The sequence below is a fragment of the Xiphophorus maculatus genome, chromosome 2 (genome assembly GCF_002775205.1).
Source record: "Xiphophorus maculatus strain JP 163 A chromosome 2, X_maculatus-5.0-male, whole genome shotgun sequence".
Classification (NCBI taxonomy): domain Eukaryota; kingdom Metazoa; phylum Chordata; class Actinopteri; order Cyprinodontiformes; family Poeciliidae; genus Xiphophorus; species Xiphophorus maculatus.
The window spans coordinates 22,236,587-22,256,481 of NC_036444.1; the positions used below are offsets into that span (position 1 = coordinate 22,236,587).

Here is a 19,895-nt window from a genome sequence, read left to right on the forward strand (position 1 = left end):
TTAATTGATAATGACAACCTCATTCAGGATTTATTGCAACATTTCATTAAACTGTTGAGCTTTTATTAAACTTCCAAAGGCGTCTTTGACATCTGGAGCCCTCAAAATCCTGGTTAACCAAAAATATGTCCCTGTTTATTAAGAATGACAGTGCTATTAAGTTTTAAATCGCTTAAAATTTGTCTTAAGAATTAGAGAAATAGGCAAAGAATAATCCTTATTAGTAATAATCTGATACTATTACCATAGTTTTGTGTTGTTTGTTCTGCACAAATGTAATCATTTCTTTGTGTTTGAGCTTGACTTGCTCAGAAATACATCTTTGTCACTGATTTTCAGCCGATCAAACATGGCCCACCCATTCAGATTCCTCCTGGTCTGGAATAAAACTGTTTTTTGAAGTTGCTAATAGTAAGAGGGGACCTAACCCAAATTCTGCTAGATTTTCTTTGCGATTCCTCGACTCCCTCTCTGCTTCTAGCATGTGGCTACTTGTTCAGCATCTCATTGAGCTTAATCTCAACCATCTCCATGATCCCCAAGGAGGAAAACTGCATCAGCATCATTGTCATTCCTAAAATGTGCCCCATGTTTTCCTTTTTTCTTGTTCAGCTGGCTCTCCCTACTATGCAGGGTGTACTGAGAAAGAGCACCTATATTTAAAAGCAGACTTATTGGCGCCTTCAAGTTTAACAAGTTAATATAGTGAGAGTGGAAATGCACCTTCTAAGTTGGACAATAAAGTAACACAAGTCCATTGGGAAGAAGAAAGGAAGTGTTCTGCTCTGCCTGGGAGCGTTTTGACCTGCTTGTTTAGACTATCCATATGCAGCACAATGAGCCGCCTTGATCAGTTAGACTGTTATTCAGATCTTCAAAAAGCTTTAATGGGCTTTTTCTCACTTGATAGCCAAAAGCCAAGAGTAGGTCTTTGATGTTTTCCAATAAACAGACACAAGGAGGACTGTTTATTTTGGGTTCTGCAGAGCATCAGATCAAACAATTAAGATATCAGTGGAATGTAGATAGGTGCACTGAAGGGTCAACTTTTTGCTAGCTTCATGTGAAAAGCTTCTAAGCTTCCGCATGAGGTAAAATAAGACATTAAATATTTAAGGGCTGATTATTCAAATTTTAATTCAGAAATTTTTTTTTTTTTTAAACTTGTACACCAAATATTTTTTCTATGAAACTGAGGCTTTTATCTCATAAAGACTTTGAGGGTCACCCACACACCATACAGGCTCCAACTCTCAATGTTTTTGACCATCATCACAAAACATATTCACTCATTGGCTTTTAATACAGAAACTTTAAAATGTTTTACTGTTTTAATATTTTATATACTAGTTTATTTCAGTTTAATAGTGTTTTTGTGTTTTATTTTTTTGTTTTATTTTGTTGAAACCAGTTGCTTTTCTAAAAAATCGGTTGCATTATTTGACTTGAACTTCCGCATGTTTACAGTATCTCTCTTATGCTTGTGACAAACTTTAGATGGGACTTCTTGGCTTACTTAAAAGCAATGTAATATATTGACGTTTGTGGTTGCAAAGTCAGTATTATAAGTGATTAGATCTATATTTTGACAAAACGTGTTTAAACACTTTGTCTGCAGAGTTTCCATGTGTTCTTCTCTCACATTTTTATCAATCTGCCACAATAACTGGGTTGATTTTATTTATTACTGAGGGAAATAACATTTAAACGTTCTTCCTAAATTAAGTATTATGTCAAGCTGCTGTAAATCCTGTTGGTAACACAAGGGGGCACTATTAACACTTGTTCCTTGTTCATTTCTAAGCTAGCTCATATTTAGCTAGCTTACACTTGGCCTGAGCGAGGCTTACACTTTAAATCACAATAAATATGAAGCTTCAAAGAATAACACCAAAATCCTAAAAACTATCCTCTCAAAGATTGAGTGCGCCAGTTTTTATTTGTCTATTTCCAGTGAACCTGTGTGGGTCGGTGAGACGCCATCAGAGTACTGCCCCGCAATTTTACGTTGTCACGCTGAGACATCTGGGAAACCGAGTTCTCCTTCTTAGTATTTCCAGCCCCTCATTCTCGTCTCCTGGTACAGCTAACAAGATGCCGGCCGTACATCACAAACTGCTCCTTGAGGACGCCTTGCAAGACAGTCCTCAGGTACGCCTGCGTGTTTTTGTTTTTTTCCTCGTGTGCGGAGACACAGTTATCCCTTTTAGTGCGTTACGAGCGCAGCGGTTAGCTTTACTTTAGCCTAGCCAGTATCCAGGACCCACTGTAGGCGGTTTCCACTGGTCGATGATGAAAGCGTCCAGTTGACACATTGTTATTAGAAAGTAATCCCCCGGTGATTTTAGAAACATTTCTCTACCGCGAACACAACCTCCTATGTAAATATCACACGTTTTGTGGCGTGTATTATATTTACAACGCTACCTCTCGTCATTGGGTTGTCTTCATGTGTATAGTGTACATCCTAAGGCTTCTGTCTCAAACATGTAGCTCAGTGTGAATACTACTCTGTACAGTTTTATTTTTCCTCTGCGATACGTAGAGTTGGGTTGTAGCCTGCAGCAGAGCCAGTGTTGGCCTGATTCTCAGGGTGTGGGAAAGGTTTCCATCACAGTCTGCAGCAGGGCTGCGTCCCTGACTAATATCGCTACGTTTGCAGGATTTCAGTGCATAGCAAAAGAGTTAAATCAGCTCTGAAGACCCTTGACTTGCTCCCCGGGCTGTTTTCTCTCGTTTGTTGCATCAATCTTGCTTCAAACAGTGTTGTCATCTCTAATGGGTTCTACTTTTAAGTGCAACTCATGCAAGAAGACATATACATGTACATTCCCCTTGCCCCCTTTTCAGGAAGTTTCCTTCACTAGAATTAGGCCTAAAATATATATTTTTTTTTAAAAGCCAAGACTGACAATGCTGCTAATAATTTCTTTTTAATGTAAGAGGTCTTATCTTTCTTTGAGTGCCAAAAGTCAACTGCTGAGAAATGTAAACAGACCTAACCCTTATGGGCGTGTGCCTTTCTGCTCTCTCTGCATTTCCTTGCTGCACCTGTTTGCTACAATGACTTGGCTCAGTCTTGATTTTTCTTAGTTTGCATAGACGGCCTGTAGTAAAATCTTCATGTCTTTGTTTTCACCTTAACTCAGCTTGTCAGTACCTAATGAAATACCCTCAGTTCGGTCTCTTATCCCCTCTTTAAACTTGCAAGCATATTAATATCATCCAACTTTTCCCACATTTTTACGGATGAAATCTAAAAAGTCTGGTATTCATTTCTACTTTCCCCTCTCCTTTATATTCCTAAATACAATTCTGACCAGCAAAGGACATCTAATTAGCAACTTCATCGTTAAGTGTCGTGTTCTGCGTGCACGTCACACTGACCACATTATAAGACACGGTGGTGGTTACATCATGCTGAGGGGATGATATACAGTTTTCAAACGGACTAGATTAGATTAAGGCACATTCATGTGTTAGAAGGACTGCAGTAAGACTTGGAAAATTGCTGTTCACATACGCTCTCCATCCATAAACTACAATTTTTGGATTTTTTTTATGTACTGGATAAAAATTTAAACCACAGATATTTTTCTTCTCTTGTAAAGTTTAACCTTTCAAGTTTTTCTAGTGTATATTTTTACAAAGTAAATCTGATTTACGTTGAGTTATAAAAAAAACAAAAACAACATATGATCACTGGTTGGATTTCTTTTGAAAATATATCCTGACATTTCTTAAGTTCAGATCTTGAAACTAATCTTCTCCCTTACTGCGAGTCAGGTGGTAAAGAGATGCAGGGAATTGTTCCACGTTGGCCCTCTTGACGTTCTCTGTGTTGTCCCACAGACCCGCTCCTTGCTGAGTGTGTTTGAGGAAGATGCAGGGAATCTGACGGAGTACACCAACCAGCTGCTGCAGGCCATGCAGAGGGTGTTTGGAGCGCAGGTACCAAAGCGCATACACCGTGTTAAAAAACTAAGTTCAATGTTGTTTGGAATGTATTTTGATGACACTAACACGGCAAGCTCAGATATTCTGTATAGATTATTAACTTTACAGTTCAACAGCTTAGAATAACGTCTCGCTGCCACAGTCGGACTTGCTTTAACCTGTCGTCCTTTTGTGTCTTCAAATTAAATCTCATGTGAACTTTGATTCATCCCTTATCTCTTCATTTTGTTCATTCCTTTATGATACACAAGGGGAAGCTACATGCTGATCTCTTGTAATTAACCTTTCATAATAAGCAGTGCCTCGTCCTCCTCCTGTCTTTGCAGAGTGAAATGGGACTGGCCACAGAGCAGCTTTCAAAGCAGCTTCTCGACTATGAAAAGAAAGTAAGTTTGCAGACACCTAAGCATAAATATCAAAAAGTTCATCTACGAAGTAACGCTAATTAGTCGACCAAGGCAAAGCTGGACAAACAACTTAAGTTTAATTAAAAGTTTCTAAAACTGGGGACAGGCTACAGGACTTTGACAGCACAGGTTTTGAAAAAGACAAAAGTGTTCACACAGACGGGCTGGGTGTGGTTTGGTTTTGACGAGTGAAAGACTGAGGCTCACACGCTTAACCACTGGGCCTGCTGCTGCTTCACAGAAGACAGGATTCTTTTGGACCAATTGGGTGCATTAAAGTCTCGTGGAAACTCTTGTGAGGGTGGAACCAGCAGGTGGCGACAATAGAAAATGTTCTTCTTCAGGCTTCAACTGGGTTATATTTCTGTGACACTCCCCTGTAGAAGGGAAGAGTTGCGATTTCAAATATGCTGCAAGTGAGACACGGACAAGTAAATATGAATATGAATAAGTTGGGTTTGAAGTGACTTTAAATGTCAGCTGTGATGTAAAACAATGTTATTTGTTTCTGAACAAACAACTGAAAACTCTTTTCAAATAAACCCTAAATATTTATGATAAATAGTTGATGAGGAAAATATTTCATTCAGAAATGCGAATTTGTCAAAACCAAGTTTAATATGCAAATTGTTCAGTTTGTTTTAAAAAGGCCCTTTATGATTTATTGTGTTTTGAATAACAGAGTATCTGTTATTTGTTTGTTTTTTTTAACACGTGATTGAAATCAGTTATGTGATAGTTTGGATGATGCCCATTGCTGTTGTGAAGGTTAAAGGTTACAGGCTAAATTCTCACTGGGTAGCTGAACGTGGAACTCCCCTGTCACCAGGGCCGAATTTACAAAGATGTGGTCCCCTGGGCTGCAAACTGTTTGGTGCCCTATATCCACAAAAGAAAAGTTATTTCACTAATACAACTTACATCATTTGCATAAACCAGGTAGGAACTGATGACACCAACTGAAGATGCTAGATTTTTTTTTGGTACATCCCTTTGCAAAAAAAAAAAAGAAAGAAAAAAATCAAACACTTTAGTTGTTTATATTCACAAAAATCCCAAAATATAAATACAACTCACCTGATATGGGCCTTTGACGCCTATCTAAAGTACAATATTTGCAAAACAGGCATTCATTAAAATAAATAAAAGGAATAAAAATCTGTGGGCCTCCCCAAAAATTGGCACCCTGGGCTGTTGCCCCTGTAAGCCCTTATTAAAGTCTGGTCCAGAATATTGTAGAAATGGTGTTTACAGCGTCTCTATATTCCAGACAGAAGCCCAGTATTGTGACCAGGCTATCATCTAGTGTGGGTGTGAAAGGAGAAGTGAAAAATGTTTCTATTATCCCTATTCTAGCATAAAAATAACAAAACAAAACAGAAAGCTGTCTTGTCTCCATGAATTTCCTCATTTTGTAGATTTAATACGAAGTCACACAGGAAAAATGTTTTCAAAAGAGAAAAACTAGAGATTCAATTTGAGGTATTCTGACAGGAACTAACGCCCAACTTCTCTACACTGTAGGTTTTCAGAGTTAAACAACTCAAACCACTTCTCCTTCTGTCTAGAATTTTGCCCTCGGGAAAGGTGACGAAGAGGTCATAACTACACTACAGAGCTTTGCAAAAACCGTTGGAGAGGTAAGGCCCTGTCCTTCTTTGTGTCATTCTGTGGCGGTTCTCCGTAAATCCATGCACTCACTGAGCGATGATCAACTGCTCCAAACTTATTAGTTGGGCTCTTTATCCCAACTTTATCTCATTATGGGAGATTTTGCACCTGTGCTCCCCTCAGCATCCTGCAGGGAAGGAGAAAAAAAAAAAAAGAGCTTAATAAAAAGACGGACAGATTATCAGTCCTGTGAGACCGGAACTGAGCGGCTAAGCGGGGAGCCGAATGTGATGTGTGTCAGGCTGGATGGATGAACAGAGCGGAGCAGAGCTGCGGGTCGATGGATGGATGCGTAGCTGACTCAGGAGTGTGTGTGCAGGCAGAACAGATGGACTTGTCCCCGTCAGCCATAGGGGTTCAGGAACCTGCCAAGGACTCGCATCGTCAAAGATACAAGGTGTTGACCTTCTACTCCATCGTCCACACCGAGGAAACGAGGCTCAGTTCTGAATCTAATCCAGCCGATCCGCTCCCATCAAGTCAAACCAAATCCACCAGCTTCATCCTTCAAACTTGTTAGCCGTCAGCGTGGAGCTTGTTGATAAGCGCAGAGAATAAAAGAAGGATTTGCTCATCTGTGAGATCCTCTTTCCTTTTTCAGGGTAAACAGAAGGATTTTTTTATTATTATCCTTCACATAACCCTCTGTTCCACAGAGTGAAGGCTTTTCTCTGCAGTGAAACCCACTTCGTGATTGAAAATGATCTTTCCTAGCTTGAAAATGTAACCTTCAATAAAAAAAAAAAATAAGTAAATGGGAATCCTCCAAGATGTCTGTTGAGGCCTCACTTCCTGTCCTTCTGCTGAGCTTTAAGGTGTAATAATTTTTTTCTTTTTTCCAGCTAAACTCGCTCCACTCCGAGCTGGCCAACCAGATGGCTGACAGCATGGTGTTCCCCCTGATCCAGTTCAGAGAGAAAGACCTCACAGGTGGCCAAATATAAAATGGGAAAAGAAAAAAAAAAGTTTTCCCACATTTATCTTGGATTATTTAACTAAACTTTCAAACTTTGCAGAGATAAGCACTCTGAAGGAAATATTCGGTATTGCCACTGACGGTAAGCGTCAACTTTTGGTGCTTTCAGAAGCAAATTGCAGGCCTTATTTGCAGATCTAATGTCCCCACTCCTCTTTTCTCCCTTTCTCTCTTTCCTGCTGATCAGAGCATGAGGCGGCTATGGTCAAGTACAGCCGACTGCCCAAGAAGAAGGAGAACGAAAAGGTAGAGTAACCGCAGAGTGCTGATTTAACAAGCTGCAAAAAGCCTTCCAGAGCAGTAGCGCTGCTGTTAATGCAGTGCAAGTGTTCGATGACCATTTGAAACGGTGTGATATGAACAAAAAGCGACCTGCTGCAGAGCTAAATGTGCTCTAAAACTGTAACACTTCACGTTGAAGAGCAGACGTTGCAGCTGTTAAACATGCGAGCGTGTCGTTTTGAATGGACAAGGAAATGGGAGATCGCTCATTTGCATTTTTAAGAGCGTGACGGGTGTTTGCATACAATATGTACAGGAGTGCAAATCTCGATAGCTATACATGTGCAAGGGGTACATTTGCATGCTCAGGCCGATTCTGTTTGGACAGCTGAAGACAGACATGGTGAAGGAGGTGGCCTACACCAGGAGGAAGCAGCACCAGGCCTCGCTGCAGTACTACTGCGCCCTCAACGCCCTGCAGTACCGCAAGAGAGTCGCAATGCTTGAGCCCATGCTGGGGTACACTCAGGCGCAGGTACTGACCTTCGAACTGTGTCCGAGGACATTTTGGTGATCGTGCATGTATTCGCAATAGGAGGCAGAAATGTTGTCGCTTTCTAAGTTCCTAAGTTTATTTGCATCGCACATTTCAGCGAGTGCCAAGAAAAACATAATACAGTGTCCAATTACGAAGCAAGCATTTAAACGTTACATTTACATTTTTATGAATCAAAAGCAGCTCTAAACAGGTGAGCTTGTTGCTTTGATTTAAAGGAAGTCAGTGTTTCAGCAGTTTTGTGGAAGTTTGTTCCAAATTAGTAGAGCATAGAAACTGAATGCTGCATCTCCATGTTTGGTTCTGGAGATGAAGAGTAGACTAGAGATACCATGTTTTTATGTCATTCCCACTTGGGAAGCAGGAAGTCAGTTCTTTGTCTCTCCGATTAACCTAAAATGTTTGCTATAAATTTAACCTTTAACATTAATGTTGAAGTTTTCTCTGCCACCCCAAATAGCAGATTTAATCTACTTAAATTAAAGTGATTGATGATGATTTCACAATTTTTACAGCACTAGAGCAATAAATGATTATTTATTTAAGGGTTTTTGCACTAGAATGTGCTAATAAATATGAAGGGTCCTACAGCTAGCAACTGTGTCTTATTGGCAAGAAGAAAAAATGAGTATAAAGACCCACACAGGAAATGTTTCGTAATAGCTAACTATGACTCTGTTATGTGTCCACAGATCAGCTTTTTCAAGAAGGGCCTTGAGCTTGTGTCAAAGAAGATGGAAAGCTTTCTCTCCTCAGTGTCCAACATGGCCCAAAAGTAATTAACTTTAACATTCAATGTGTGCAACTGATGAAGCACAACTTTGGCTCTTAATATCTTGCAAATGTTTGAAAAATCATTGAATCTTTCCACTTATCGTCACATCACAACCACAAACCTGTATCGTATTTATTAGATTTTAAGAGAGTAATGTACGCAAACGGCTGCCGCACTTTTCAGACTTTCATTTGAAAAACATTTTGAAAACCACGTAAATCAGTCTCACTTCCTCACAACGATACACTTCTATTTTAGTCCTCCCCCCAAAAAATCCAGGAAAGCTTATAGTTGCAATGTGACACCGTGTGGAAAAATTCAGGAGTGTGAACCTTTTGAATTTAGAATTAAGTTGAGATGTCTTCCCTTTAAAAGTGTAATTTTTCTGTCCAGTATCCAGAAGCAGCTGGACGCTGAGGCTGAGACCATGCGCATGGCGCAGAAGGAGTTTCTGTCTGTGGAAGACACCGTGTATATGCCAGATAAGGAAACTGAAACCGTCAATCGCACTCTTATCCAGAAGGCTGGCTACCTCAACATTAGGAAGTAAGACAGGTTGTATCTAAAATGAAGGTCTTCAAATGTCTTAGACTCATAAAAAATGCAAGTTGGTCTTGAATACATTAACCGCAGGTCTTAAATTTTTAGCGTGGCAAGACTATTTAATCTCAAATGTACGTTTTTGTCAGGAAAAAGTTTGAGTCGCACGTAAACATCTTCATTGTGCTCTGTGGCTGCAGGCGGTTGAGGCTACTGCTAACTAGCTGCTAGTAAACCCTGTTTAGCTAGCTGTTTATTATGGGTAAGTGCAAATGTATTTCCAGTTGGCAGGACGTTTGTTTTTGCCACAGGCTTATTTCTGTAACCAACCAATATAAGGCCAGGTGCGTTATGTGCAAAAAAATGTAATTCAAGGTGGCATTCTGTGTTCTTAGAAATGTGACTTGCTGAAACCTGCAGATACCCTGTAAGATTAATTACCATAATTTTGACCCTATCTGAGCTCCAGGGATGTTTCCTGGTTATTAGTGACTGATGGTATTCTGTTGGCTAGGCTATAAAGGCAGCCTTTCTTTTTCCCCCCCATTAATATGCAGAAAACATAAAGGAGAGAAACAATAAGTGTCAAAGAAGACGAGGTGGGTCAGATAATATGGTGACGGCGTGCTTTGCCAGCTTATTGTAGAGCAGATGTATGAGAAGGGAAACTTCCTTAACGGCCAGAGGAGATAAAACCGCGGCGTGGCGCGCGTTGTGATTTAGTGAAATGCCAGCGCTGTCAAACCCCGTCGCTCCCTCGTATACATCAAAGCACTCTGATAAATGTCTGTGTCCCCAAAGGAAAAAGGTTTCCCAGAACACCAGTCACTCTGTACATCAAGTGCAACCTCAAATTCTTTGATGGAACTGAGGGCAAATGAGCTCCGCCGTTTGCAATGGTTTCTTAGTATTTAGTGTTTGAGTCACAGAGTCCACCGGGAGCCACGCACCTCAGCATTTATCCAAGATTATCTAAGCATTTCTGGTTATTTTGCAAACAGGACGTGGAAGGAGAAAAAAGGAACACCGATGACTAATTCATGTGAATCACACACCTGTAGTTTAGAAATCCATAGATTAATGGATTTCATAAACATGTAGATGACAATCCATTTAATAAATTACAGTATTAATGAAAAGTTAAGCTGAGTAATTCAAGTCACTCAGTTCTCTGCAACAAGGGGGAGAGTATTATGTAAAAATGACCTTTTGTTATGTGTTCCCTGATCAAAACTATACCTGGGGTTCCTCCGGACTAGCGGCAGCAGCAATCAGCAAACACCTGATGGAACTGTGCGTCTGCTTAGCTCTTCATACGAACTACTTCTCAGTGTAAAGCTCCTAAGAACATCTGTAAACGAGATGATGGAGGAGAGATTATGTGTTTAAGGCCGAGTGTCGGAAAAAGTTGGCGTTTCTTAAAGACACAGAGGCCAATTTCCTGGCATCAAATTGTGAAGTCATGTTTGAGATATGCAACATTTTTATAACTGAAGGTAACAGTTACTTGATTGTGCTACAAAGTGGCAATATGTGCCTAGAAAATATATAATCAATCAAGTTCAATCAAAAACATCATGAAACTTATACTGCAATTCTATATAAAAAAAAAGGGTAAAAAATATTAAATAGCTGAATTAATTAACAGCCCAGAGTGGTATGGCTTGGTGTAAGCTTAAGTTGTTTTTCTAAGTGAGACTAGAAAGAAGTAGTCAGTATTCAAGGAGCACAACGTATTTGAAATCTGTAGGCTCTGCAAGAACACAGGGCCCACAGGAAAAAACTGAAGTGGAAAAACTCAATTTAAGAATCTTAATGGGGCAAATACCTTTTAGCATTCAGAATTTGTTTAATACCCCGAAAAATTTCTTTACACAAAGTTATAAGCATTCCTGAGTCAGTTGTGCATCAGAACTGATATTAGCACTGAGCTAATCATAATTTATATTGCTGAAATTTATCAGGCATTCACTGCGATTAATATTTCAGTTTCCATGTGGAAATTGCTGACAGGTAAATGATCAGGACAAATGACTTTTGCATCAGATGTGTCTCAAACTTAGTTTTAGAAAGCCAAACAGGTGTTACTATCCTGCGTGGCGGATCTTAATGACTTCCTGTTAGTCATGGCTGAAGCTTTATTGCTCAACGCTCCGTTCATGTCCAATAAGGCTCTTTATAATGACAAAACACATCATTAGTTGTGTTCGCGAAACAAATATTAACCAGACTGGGTGAATCACTGCAGGAAACTTGCACTAATGTTAGTTTTCATGCAAATGCAAATTAAGATATTTTCTATATGTGATTTAAAAAAAATATTATTTCATTCTTCCTCACTTCCAAATGTCCAAATCGTACTTCATATTTGTCAGAATCCAAAAGGTTTTAGTCAGTATTAAGTCACTGCTGAAATGTAAATAAAAGAAATGGATGGATGATGTAATTATAGCCATTCTGTAGATCCTCCTGTTTGTATAGGTTATCACAATAACAATAAAATGTTGATATACACACTCATACTGTGGTCGTTCTTCCCGTTTCCCAGTAAAACAGGCCTGGTGACCACAGCCTGGGATCGACTCTTCTTCTTCACCCAGGGTGGAAACCTCATGTGCCAGCCTCGAGGGGCCGTGGCGGGGGGCATGGTGCTGGACCTGGACAACAGCTCCGTCATGGCGGTGGAGTGCGAGGACAGACGTTACTGCTTCCAGATAACCTCCCCTTCAGGAAAGACGTACGCGTGCCCCTCCCTTCTGACAATTACAAGCAAGCCAAAAATACGATCAAACTTGGTTTTAATTGCCTCCGTTATTGTTCACGCCCCTCATCCCCCCCAGGTCGATGATTCTACAAGCTGAGAGCAAAAAGGAGTACGAGGAGGTCAGTGTGAAAGAGGAGGCAGCTCAAACGTCTGTTTGTTTGATCTTCATCACAGAGAGATGTGCTGCTATGGGTATCCGTCACGGGACAATGGAGATGCTGTCAGGCGTCGTTTGTGTGGTTTTCATCATTGTTTTTGCTCGGACACATCTGAGTGGTCTCTGACAGCTGGTATCAGTCGAGTTATTTTAGGGGAAGTCGTGACGGAACTAGAGGGAGGTCTAATGTGTGTGTGTGTGTGTGCTTGTTTTTTAGTGGATTTGCACTGTGAACAACATCTCCAGGCAGATCTACCTGACGGATAACCCAGAGGTAAATGCACAATTTGAATTTTAAAAATGTTAAACAGAGCAGCAATTATCCCACCATCCCCGTTTGTAGAGCACAATGCTGAGATTTTACACTTTTCACTTTTTTAAATTCAATAACGGCATGTAATTTTCTTCCTGCTTTACAGTTGTGCTCCTTTGTGTTAGTCCATCACATATAATATCTGTAAAATGCATCAAAGTTTCTAAAAGAATACTTTGGTAAGGTCCTGTATTACAGATTTTAGACTCTATCAGTGTGTCACTAATAACAGTAGTCCTGCATTTCTCAGAATCAAATCTCACCAGCCCAATTTCCAGCACAAATTGGTAGCAAAATGTTCAGATTGAGAGCAATAAATAGAAATGAGACAGTTTGGAGGAGCTTAAACATGGTGAGCTAAGCAGCAGATGGAGAACAAATTTAGAATTAACTAATTTAATAAAACCTCACAGCTTCAGCCTCTCAACACAGCCCGTTTTGTCTCATTTATCTTCTGTATTTTGCTCTCTCCAGTCTAATCCTGATATATTCTAATCATTGAAAGGCTTTGCTCCTCTTTAGGCCGTCGCTATCAGATTGAACCAAACCGCCATACAGGCAGTCACTCCGATCACCAGCTTTGAGAAGAGACAAGAAGGTTCACCCAACCCCGACAGGTCAGTACCACACTTTAAAACACACTGCTATATTTAGAGAACTGCTTAGTACAGCTTGTTGTTATTATTGCCAAATTGTTGCAAACTGACATAGTTCTCCTATAAGACGTTTTTCTGTTGAACAGGATGAAGTCGGTATTGGCCAAAAGACCTTTTTAACATTGCTTCGTTGAACATTTCATAAACACAAAGATGTGCTTGCTGGAAGTCCGAGAAATAAAAGTGAGCTTACTTTTAGTGAGTTCATTCCCTGAAGCTCAGTCGTCCTTTGTCCTGTCCCTTCAGAGCCAAGCCGGGAGGTGCTCAACCTGCTGGAAGCGATTCCCAGAAAACAGGGGCCGCTCCAGAACCAGAGGACCTGATCGCTCCTGGGACGCCCATTCAGTTCGACATCATGCTGCCGGCGTCTGAGTTCCAGGACCAGAACAGAGCCGGGGGGAGGTGAGGGCAGGACAATCGCATGATTATGCTTGTTTATCCATATGCAGGCAGGGGGTGAGGCACTGCTAATTTTCCCCAAACACTGGCCCCACTGAGTTGATTACATCATTTCCAGGAAATTGAGATCTTCATAATGACCTTTGCAGGGGGTTAACTGCTTCTTTGTTTTGCTGATGCATGTGCTTGCATCGTTACAGGCGGACGAACCCTTTTGGGGAAACAGAAGAGTGTTCAGCAGAGAGTGATGGTAACCTTAGTCTTGTTCCACATGCCCCATTAAGACACTGTTAATGTTAAACTGTTGTAAATGATGTATGTTTACCTCTGCAGACTCCCTCCTGCAGCAGGTGTTCGCCGTGCGCTTCCTGGGCTCCATGGCCGTTCGGTGCGGAAACAACCAGGAGGTGATCTACGAGGCCATGAGGCAGGTGCTGGCGGCCCGCGCCATCCACAACATCTTCAGGACCACCGAGGCCCACCTCATGGTCACCAGCAGCAGCCTCCGGTATTTCTGTTTGTTCTTTTTGTTTGTTTTTGAGAGTTACATCATAAATGCATTAAAAAAACACACACACACACAAACAAAACAAGCTCCTTTATCCGGCGAGGAAATAAACTCTTTATCCTCTGTTTTTGACATACATTATTAAAAAGAATCAATTAGGCAGTTTTTCATTTTAAGAACCATTCAAAATGCAGAAAATCAAAACAGGCAAAAATGTTGGGAAAAAAATACTGGGCACATGAATATTCTTTAATTTCATAAAATAAAGTACAAACTAGAGCGTAAGCAACTGATGATCTTTTTTCTTTTTCCGAAGCGCTCTTTCCACCCCCGATATAATTCTTCCCTGAGTGGTGAACCATAATCATCCATGTGACACATTTGCCTTAATAATCACATTTCTAGCATTAAAGCTTAGGTGGATGCAGTTTTTGTCTGGTTTTGACAAAAACTATATAGCTGAACAGCATTAAGGTAGCACAAGCCGCATCATTCATATTTTCTCTTTTTGTAACACGGAGTTTTGTAAAACTTTGACTTATCAAGCCATTTTTCTCTTGATGCCTCTACAAAGTATTTGTATCATTCTTAAAAATGACAGATAAAAACATGGTTACAACTAGGCCTGTCGCGATAAACGTACGATAAATTAAAACTATCGACGTCATTTCAATTATCGGCATTATCGTCTCTTCCGGCCTTTTTCTCTTTCTGTTGATGACATCGAATGAAAAAAGGCTCAACTCCAGTGCTCTCCACTGACTCCTCCCTTCCTCATTTCCTTAGTGTAAAGCCCAGCGCAGACTACACAATCTTAGAACTGTCGGCCGATTTTCAAAACCTGACATATCACACATTAGCCGACAGAAATCCTAGGTATAACGGTTCGATCGGGTTCGTTCCTGCCGTGTGGTTTCCAACAATGGGCACAAAATAATGGCTACAAGTTCAGTTAACTAATTTTAAAACCAGGCATCAATCAATGCTTTACTACAATCTACCTGCAATGCATGTTGCTAGTGTCAGCGTAAAGTCCTGACTGAATGAAAATCATTATAACCTGTTTACGTCACGTTAACGAAGAACAGCTGAAAAGTTACCGGGTTTATCAACTGCGGTAGCAATTTCGCTCCAACTCCTCCCCTTGTCATTTCTATATTCTTTGCATGTTGAATAAACATTAATGTTGTTTCCACGTCCGCTGGACTTCGTGTTGCGCCGTGTCAGCTGTTTGGGATTCCCCGACATAATTTCCCCTCAGAAAACACAGAGGAGAATCCTCGCTTTCTGATTGGCTACCTGTCACATTCGACAGGCTGCGTTAACGATCCCAATGGGAAAAAACCCTGATTTAGATCGGAGCGGCAACGACGATCTACCATAACACACCACACAATCTTAGAAAGACCAACATTTTAAGATTGTTGTAAGGGGGAAAATAGGAGCAAAAAATCATGTAGTGTGAACTATTGCATCAGGTAGTCGATGTGCCCATCTTCTCTATTTAAATCTAATTATTACTGAAGGGCAACATAATATACAGACTTCATAATCTGCCCTCTTTTGGTTGAATGCAGTTTTTATTACCACTTTGGCTTTATGTTGTTTAGTTTTTATCAAGTACATTTTTTGTTAATGGAGACTGAGAATCCATTTTGTTTTTGGTTGTTTTGTTTATTTTGTTTATCAGCTCCAGTGTTAAATATTCTTTTGAAAATAAAGTGTATCTATCTTTGGCAGGAAATCACATGCATTATTACGTCATTTCCATTAAATCAGTGTAAAAAGGTCTTCAAACAATATTATCGTTTATCGCAATAATTTTTTGAGACAATTAATCGCTCAGCAAAATTTGCTATCGTGACAGGCCTAGTTACAACTGAAAGTGGGGAAAAAAAGGCAAAAACTTCCTAAAAGAAAAGCATTTTCTTTTCTCCTTCACAGGTTGATTGACCCACAAACTCAAGTAACAAGAATAAGCGTAAGCATGCCCTAAAAATCGGGTCATTGCTTTTAATTAAAGGCTCCCGTCATGCTGTCTGCACCACGTTAATACCTTTTATTTCCTCAGTTCCAGCTAGAAGAGGTGTGCCAGTTCGCAGCCCATCAGGAGAACGGGAGGCTGATGGGGTTTGTGGTCGAGGGGAGAGACTGGAGCGACGGGAACGAGGAGGGAGAGCCGTCGTTCAGCGCCTTTGTCTTTGAGAGCAACACGGAGGGCGAAAAGGTTTGGCTCCTCTCTTCCCCCAAAATACGTGTTTTTGTTTTTCTGCTCGAGTTCAGACTCATGCTCACTGATGCTGAAAGTGTGTAATTAGTTCTGCTCTCTTCTTTTCATTCACAGATATGTTACACCATAAACTTGGCAAAGGAGATTACAGAAGCAAAGAAGGTAAATGTGTTATTATGGGAAACAGAAGGCAAATCGAAATCCAGGATGTCATGCTTGATTCTTTTGATTAATTCTATTTTTTTTATGTAAAAGCATGAAGGGAGGCGACAGTTTTATATCCATGTCAGGACTGAGATGACTCCATTATGTTTAGATTTTCAGCATTAAAAATAATTTAGTTTGAAGTGAATGATGATTTGAATAAAGAGAAGACTAAATGTCTCCACTAGAGGGAACCACCACCTGGAACGTAAACTAGAGTGAAAGAAAATTTCCCTGGAACTTTTTCACATTTTCAGAACCAGACTCATTTGCAGTGCATAGTTGTGACATGAAAATAAATGTAATCAGCTCCTCTAAGCCAATATCATGTAGCACCTCTAACCGTGCATTAACATTTGTCTCTACTAGTGTTGGACACCTACAGACTCAGATTTCCGTCCACTACTGCACCATACTCTTTCAGGTTTCTGATGAACCAAGCAGTGCTATTTGAGATGCTCCAAGGTTGGAGATATAGTCTTATAACCTAACCGTAACCCTGCTTTAAACGTCTCCACATACTTTCTGCCCGACCTGTGTCCCTTGGTCTTCATGACTGTTTGTTCACTAAGAAACTTCCTACCTAGACAACTTCCAATGCCAGAGCTGGTTGCATTGGATTTTATTTATGGATGTCAGAATAAAGGAGGCGAAAAATAAAAGCAAACAAAAAAAATATGTTGACATCTGACTGACAAAATGTGAAAACTTGCGTTTTGTAAGTCAGTGGACTTACACTGACACATTGTATGATTCTGATTCCGTTAAAGGATCCAGAGGCCCTGGCCGAGCTGATGAAGAACATGCCTCTGACCAACGACGGCAAGTTCCTTCTTCTGGAACCCGAGACGGGCGACTCGAACAGCGGAGAGAACCAAGAAGACCTGGAGTCTGAGGCCTAGTCGTCATTAGAACATTCCTTTTTCTCCAGAAAACAAACAAAACAAAAACCAGGCTTCATTACGACCTCCCCGCCCCTAACTCTAGTACTGTAACACCATCCCAAGAGCGCAGGGTTCATTCCCAGCCTGTGCAGCCACATCTCCAGATTAAGACATGGAGACATGGCGTTTGACCAGAAACAAAAGTCAAATCCATCTCTTTGGTGTTCAGTATCATCTGTTCCATGCTTACATTAGTATGGATCTTTGAAGTTCTTAATTTCCTTGTGCACTATTTTAAACAGCATGCACGTCCTAAGGTCCTGCGCCTTGATTGGTCCTGGTGGTGATTTATTCACTTCAGCTTAGGTTTACATTTGTTTCAGCTTCTCATAGTGTGAGGGTGTTTGTGTATGGAAAGACTTGTAAACCTGCAAGTAATTAATCTCTTTTGGCATTTTTTTTCTTTCCTGAACGAAAAAATATTGCACTTTTAAGGTTAAGCACCAATTCATACAGCAAAAGAAGCTAAATGCGTGGAAAAAAAAGAAAGTTTAGACAATGTTGGTTGCTTTTGCTCGCAGTGACTATAGCGGTTTATTATAATCAGCCATAAAATATGGGGCAGGAGAGAAAATGTTTTGCTCTCTCTCCACAAACTTGAACGCATCTTAAGCATTCCTGGTGAGCTATATTAACGTCATGCTCGAAGTAGTTTCCATCTACCTGCATAAAAACAAATCTGAGGATAATCTGTCTGCAACATCCTCATTGAGAACCCCCTCCCAAAAAAAAAAAAAAACAACAACTCTACGCTCCATTCCTCTGAGTCGTGTGTAAATATGATTTGTCAGAGTGTCTATTTGCCATTTGATCTGCGTGTGTGTGCAGGGACTGTTGCGGTTCATGAATAAATGACACCGTCTCCACTTGTAGAAGATTAAAGCCTCTGTTCTGAGTACCGAACAGTAATACAAGAGGAAACTCCACTCAAAGTTTCTCCATTAATGCATGAAAGAAGACCCAGAAACGGCCGCTTCGCATGTTTCAAAGCACAAGAGCTGAAAGCGTAGTTATCTGTGGGAATGTTGGACATTTTTTGCCGTTTGATCTTATTTCAGCAGATAAACTGTAAACGATGGAGACTTTATACAGATAAGAACAGAACCTGACCTTGAATGTTACATTAAATGGTTTTGTTTAGCTTATGTTACCAACGATGTAAGAGGATTAGAGGCACTATTTGATTTAGGACTGGTTTTCCTACTATACCAGTTAGCGTAAAAGTGAAAGGTTAGCATACACTCACTTCACGGATGAATTTAACAAGTTTTGGCCTTAAGTGATGCATTTGAGCTGTTCTTTTTCATCAGTTCATTTTAAAACTAGAACCATTCAGGCCTTTTTTTGTCCAGCCTAATCATAAAACCTTAATTCAAATATATATTTACCTTGTTGATGTGGGAAGCGGCATATACCTGGACCAGGTGCTTTTTCTCCTCCCAAAATAAAGATTATCAAATACAAGTATCCAAAAGGGTTAATATTTCATCCTCCATGTATAGTTTTAACCCTTTGGGGTATAAAGAAATTGAAGACACAGTCTTGTTTGTCAAATAAAATTTGTAAATCCTTCAACCCTGAGATGAAGAACCACCCAAATGCGTCCTTAAAGGTTCCAAATTAACCAGACATTCATGTCCAGTGTGAGCGTACATGATCTTTTCCACCGGAGCTATACATAGTTAAGACAAAGTTCATTTTGGAAAATGTGCATATCAGCTTTCTCAAGGCCTATTGAAGTTTAGCTCTTATCAGGTGATGCACAGACAAATGCAAGGCAAGGAGAAATTAAAGCGAATCAGCCAACAGGGATTGCAAAAAAACAAAAATTCTGACTTTGAGGAATGTAGATGTTGGTGAAGTTGGGGGAAATTTATTTAGTTACATGTACGACTGCAAAAAAAAAAAAAGTAGGAGGTAATACCTGATCTGGTACTAGTTTGTGTAAATGAATTCACAATATCAGTGGAAGGTGAAAAGGTAGAGAAAATTGACATCTACAGATGAAACTCTATGAAGACGCCTCCTTTAAGAATGGCCTGCTTCTCAAGACTCCAGAAACCACAAGCCACTAACTGAACCTTCTCAAATATCAGGCGCTCCCTTTTTCTGTTGCCGGATCTTCATTTGCAGTGTCTGATGTTGTAAAGCAAACTTTCGCTCCTCCAGAGTCCCGAGTAATGCAAACTAATGTGATTACCGTTTCCCATCAAGAGGGGTTTTTTTTTTTTGTGTGTGTATAAAGACAAAGCTACTGTTTGTGTTTTCTCTTTAGCAAATTACTGGCTTGAAGAAATTAGTTTAAACTTTTAATATTCCATCCGGAAACTAAAACTTTCCTTCTGTATGCGACCTGCTGCAGAGCTACAGCCTTGATATATTTTTTTGCTTTGCAAGTCATTTATCCTTAGAAAAATTCTTGGTACTCACAGTGAAGGAGGTACATTACCATAATATTAGCAGGAACGTGTTTCTTCACTCTGTCTTTTTTATAAACGGCTACATTTATTACCTGAAATGCTTTGCACTTAATTAAACCCGGTTTTCTAAAACCATTAATGTTAACATTCAGACTTTAATAAATATGTAATTTCTTAACAGAGTTATTGCTTGGAG

At 40.1% G+C, this 19,895-nt stretch overlaps 1 protein-coding gene across 1 annotated transcript; it reads left to right on the forward strand.

Annotated features, from left to right (window-relative positions):
- Positions 1 to 1,928: 1,928 nt before the first annotated feature.
- appl2 (adaptor protein, phosphotyrosine interacting with PH domain and leucine zipper 2) lies at positions 1,929 to 19,881 on the forward strand. The gene is made up of 21 exons (XM_005796335.3): positions 1,929 to 2,151; positions 3,853 to 3,951; positions 4,284 to 4,343; positions 5,933 to 6,004; positions 6,878 to 6,965; positions 7,052 to 7,093; positions 7,199 to 7,257; positions 7,622 to 7,768; positions 8,482 to 8,564; positions 8,958 to 9,110; positions 11,653 to 11,841; positions 11,945 to 11,987; positions 12,243 to 12,299; positions 12,861 to 12,955; positions 13,241 to 13,396; positions 13,594 to 13,643; positions 13,727 to 13,901; positions 15,846 to 15,882; positions 15,973 to 16,128; positions 16,246 to 16,293; positions 17,106 to 19,881. Exons 1-21 carry the CDS (start codon positions 2,095 to 2,097, stop codon positions 17,235 to 17,237), a joined length of 1,998 nt encoding a protein of 665 aa, XP_005796392.1. The 5' UTR covers positions 1,929 to 2,094; the 3' UTR covers positions 17,238 to 19,881.
- The last annotated feature ends 14 nt before the right edge of the window (positions 19,882 to 19,895 follow it).

What these genes read in the sequence shown, in the direction of transcription:
- appl2 (XM_005796335.3), top strand. Translation starts at nt 2,095, where the DNA reads ATGCCGGCCGTACATCACAAACTGCTCCTTGAGGACGCCTTGCAAGAC. An exon ending in CAGAGAGAAAGACCTCACAG is followed by an intron (nt 6,966 to 7,051) that starts GTGGCCAAATAT and finishes CAAACTTTGCAG; the next exon opens with AGATAAGCACTCTGAAGGAA. An exon ending in AGATTACAGAAGCAAAGAAG is followed by an intron (nt 16,294 to 17,105) that starts GTAAATGTGTTA and finishes ATTCCGTTAAAG; the next exon opens with GATCCAGAGGCCCTGGCCGA.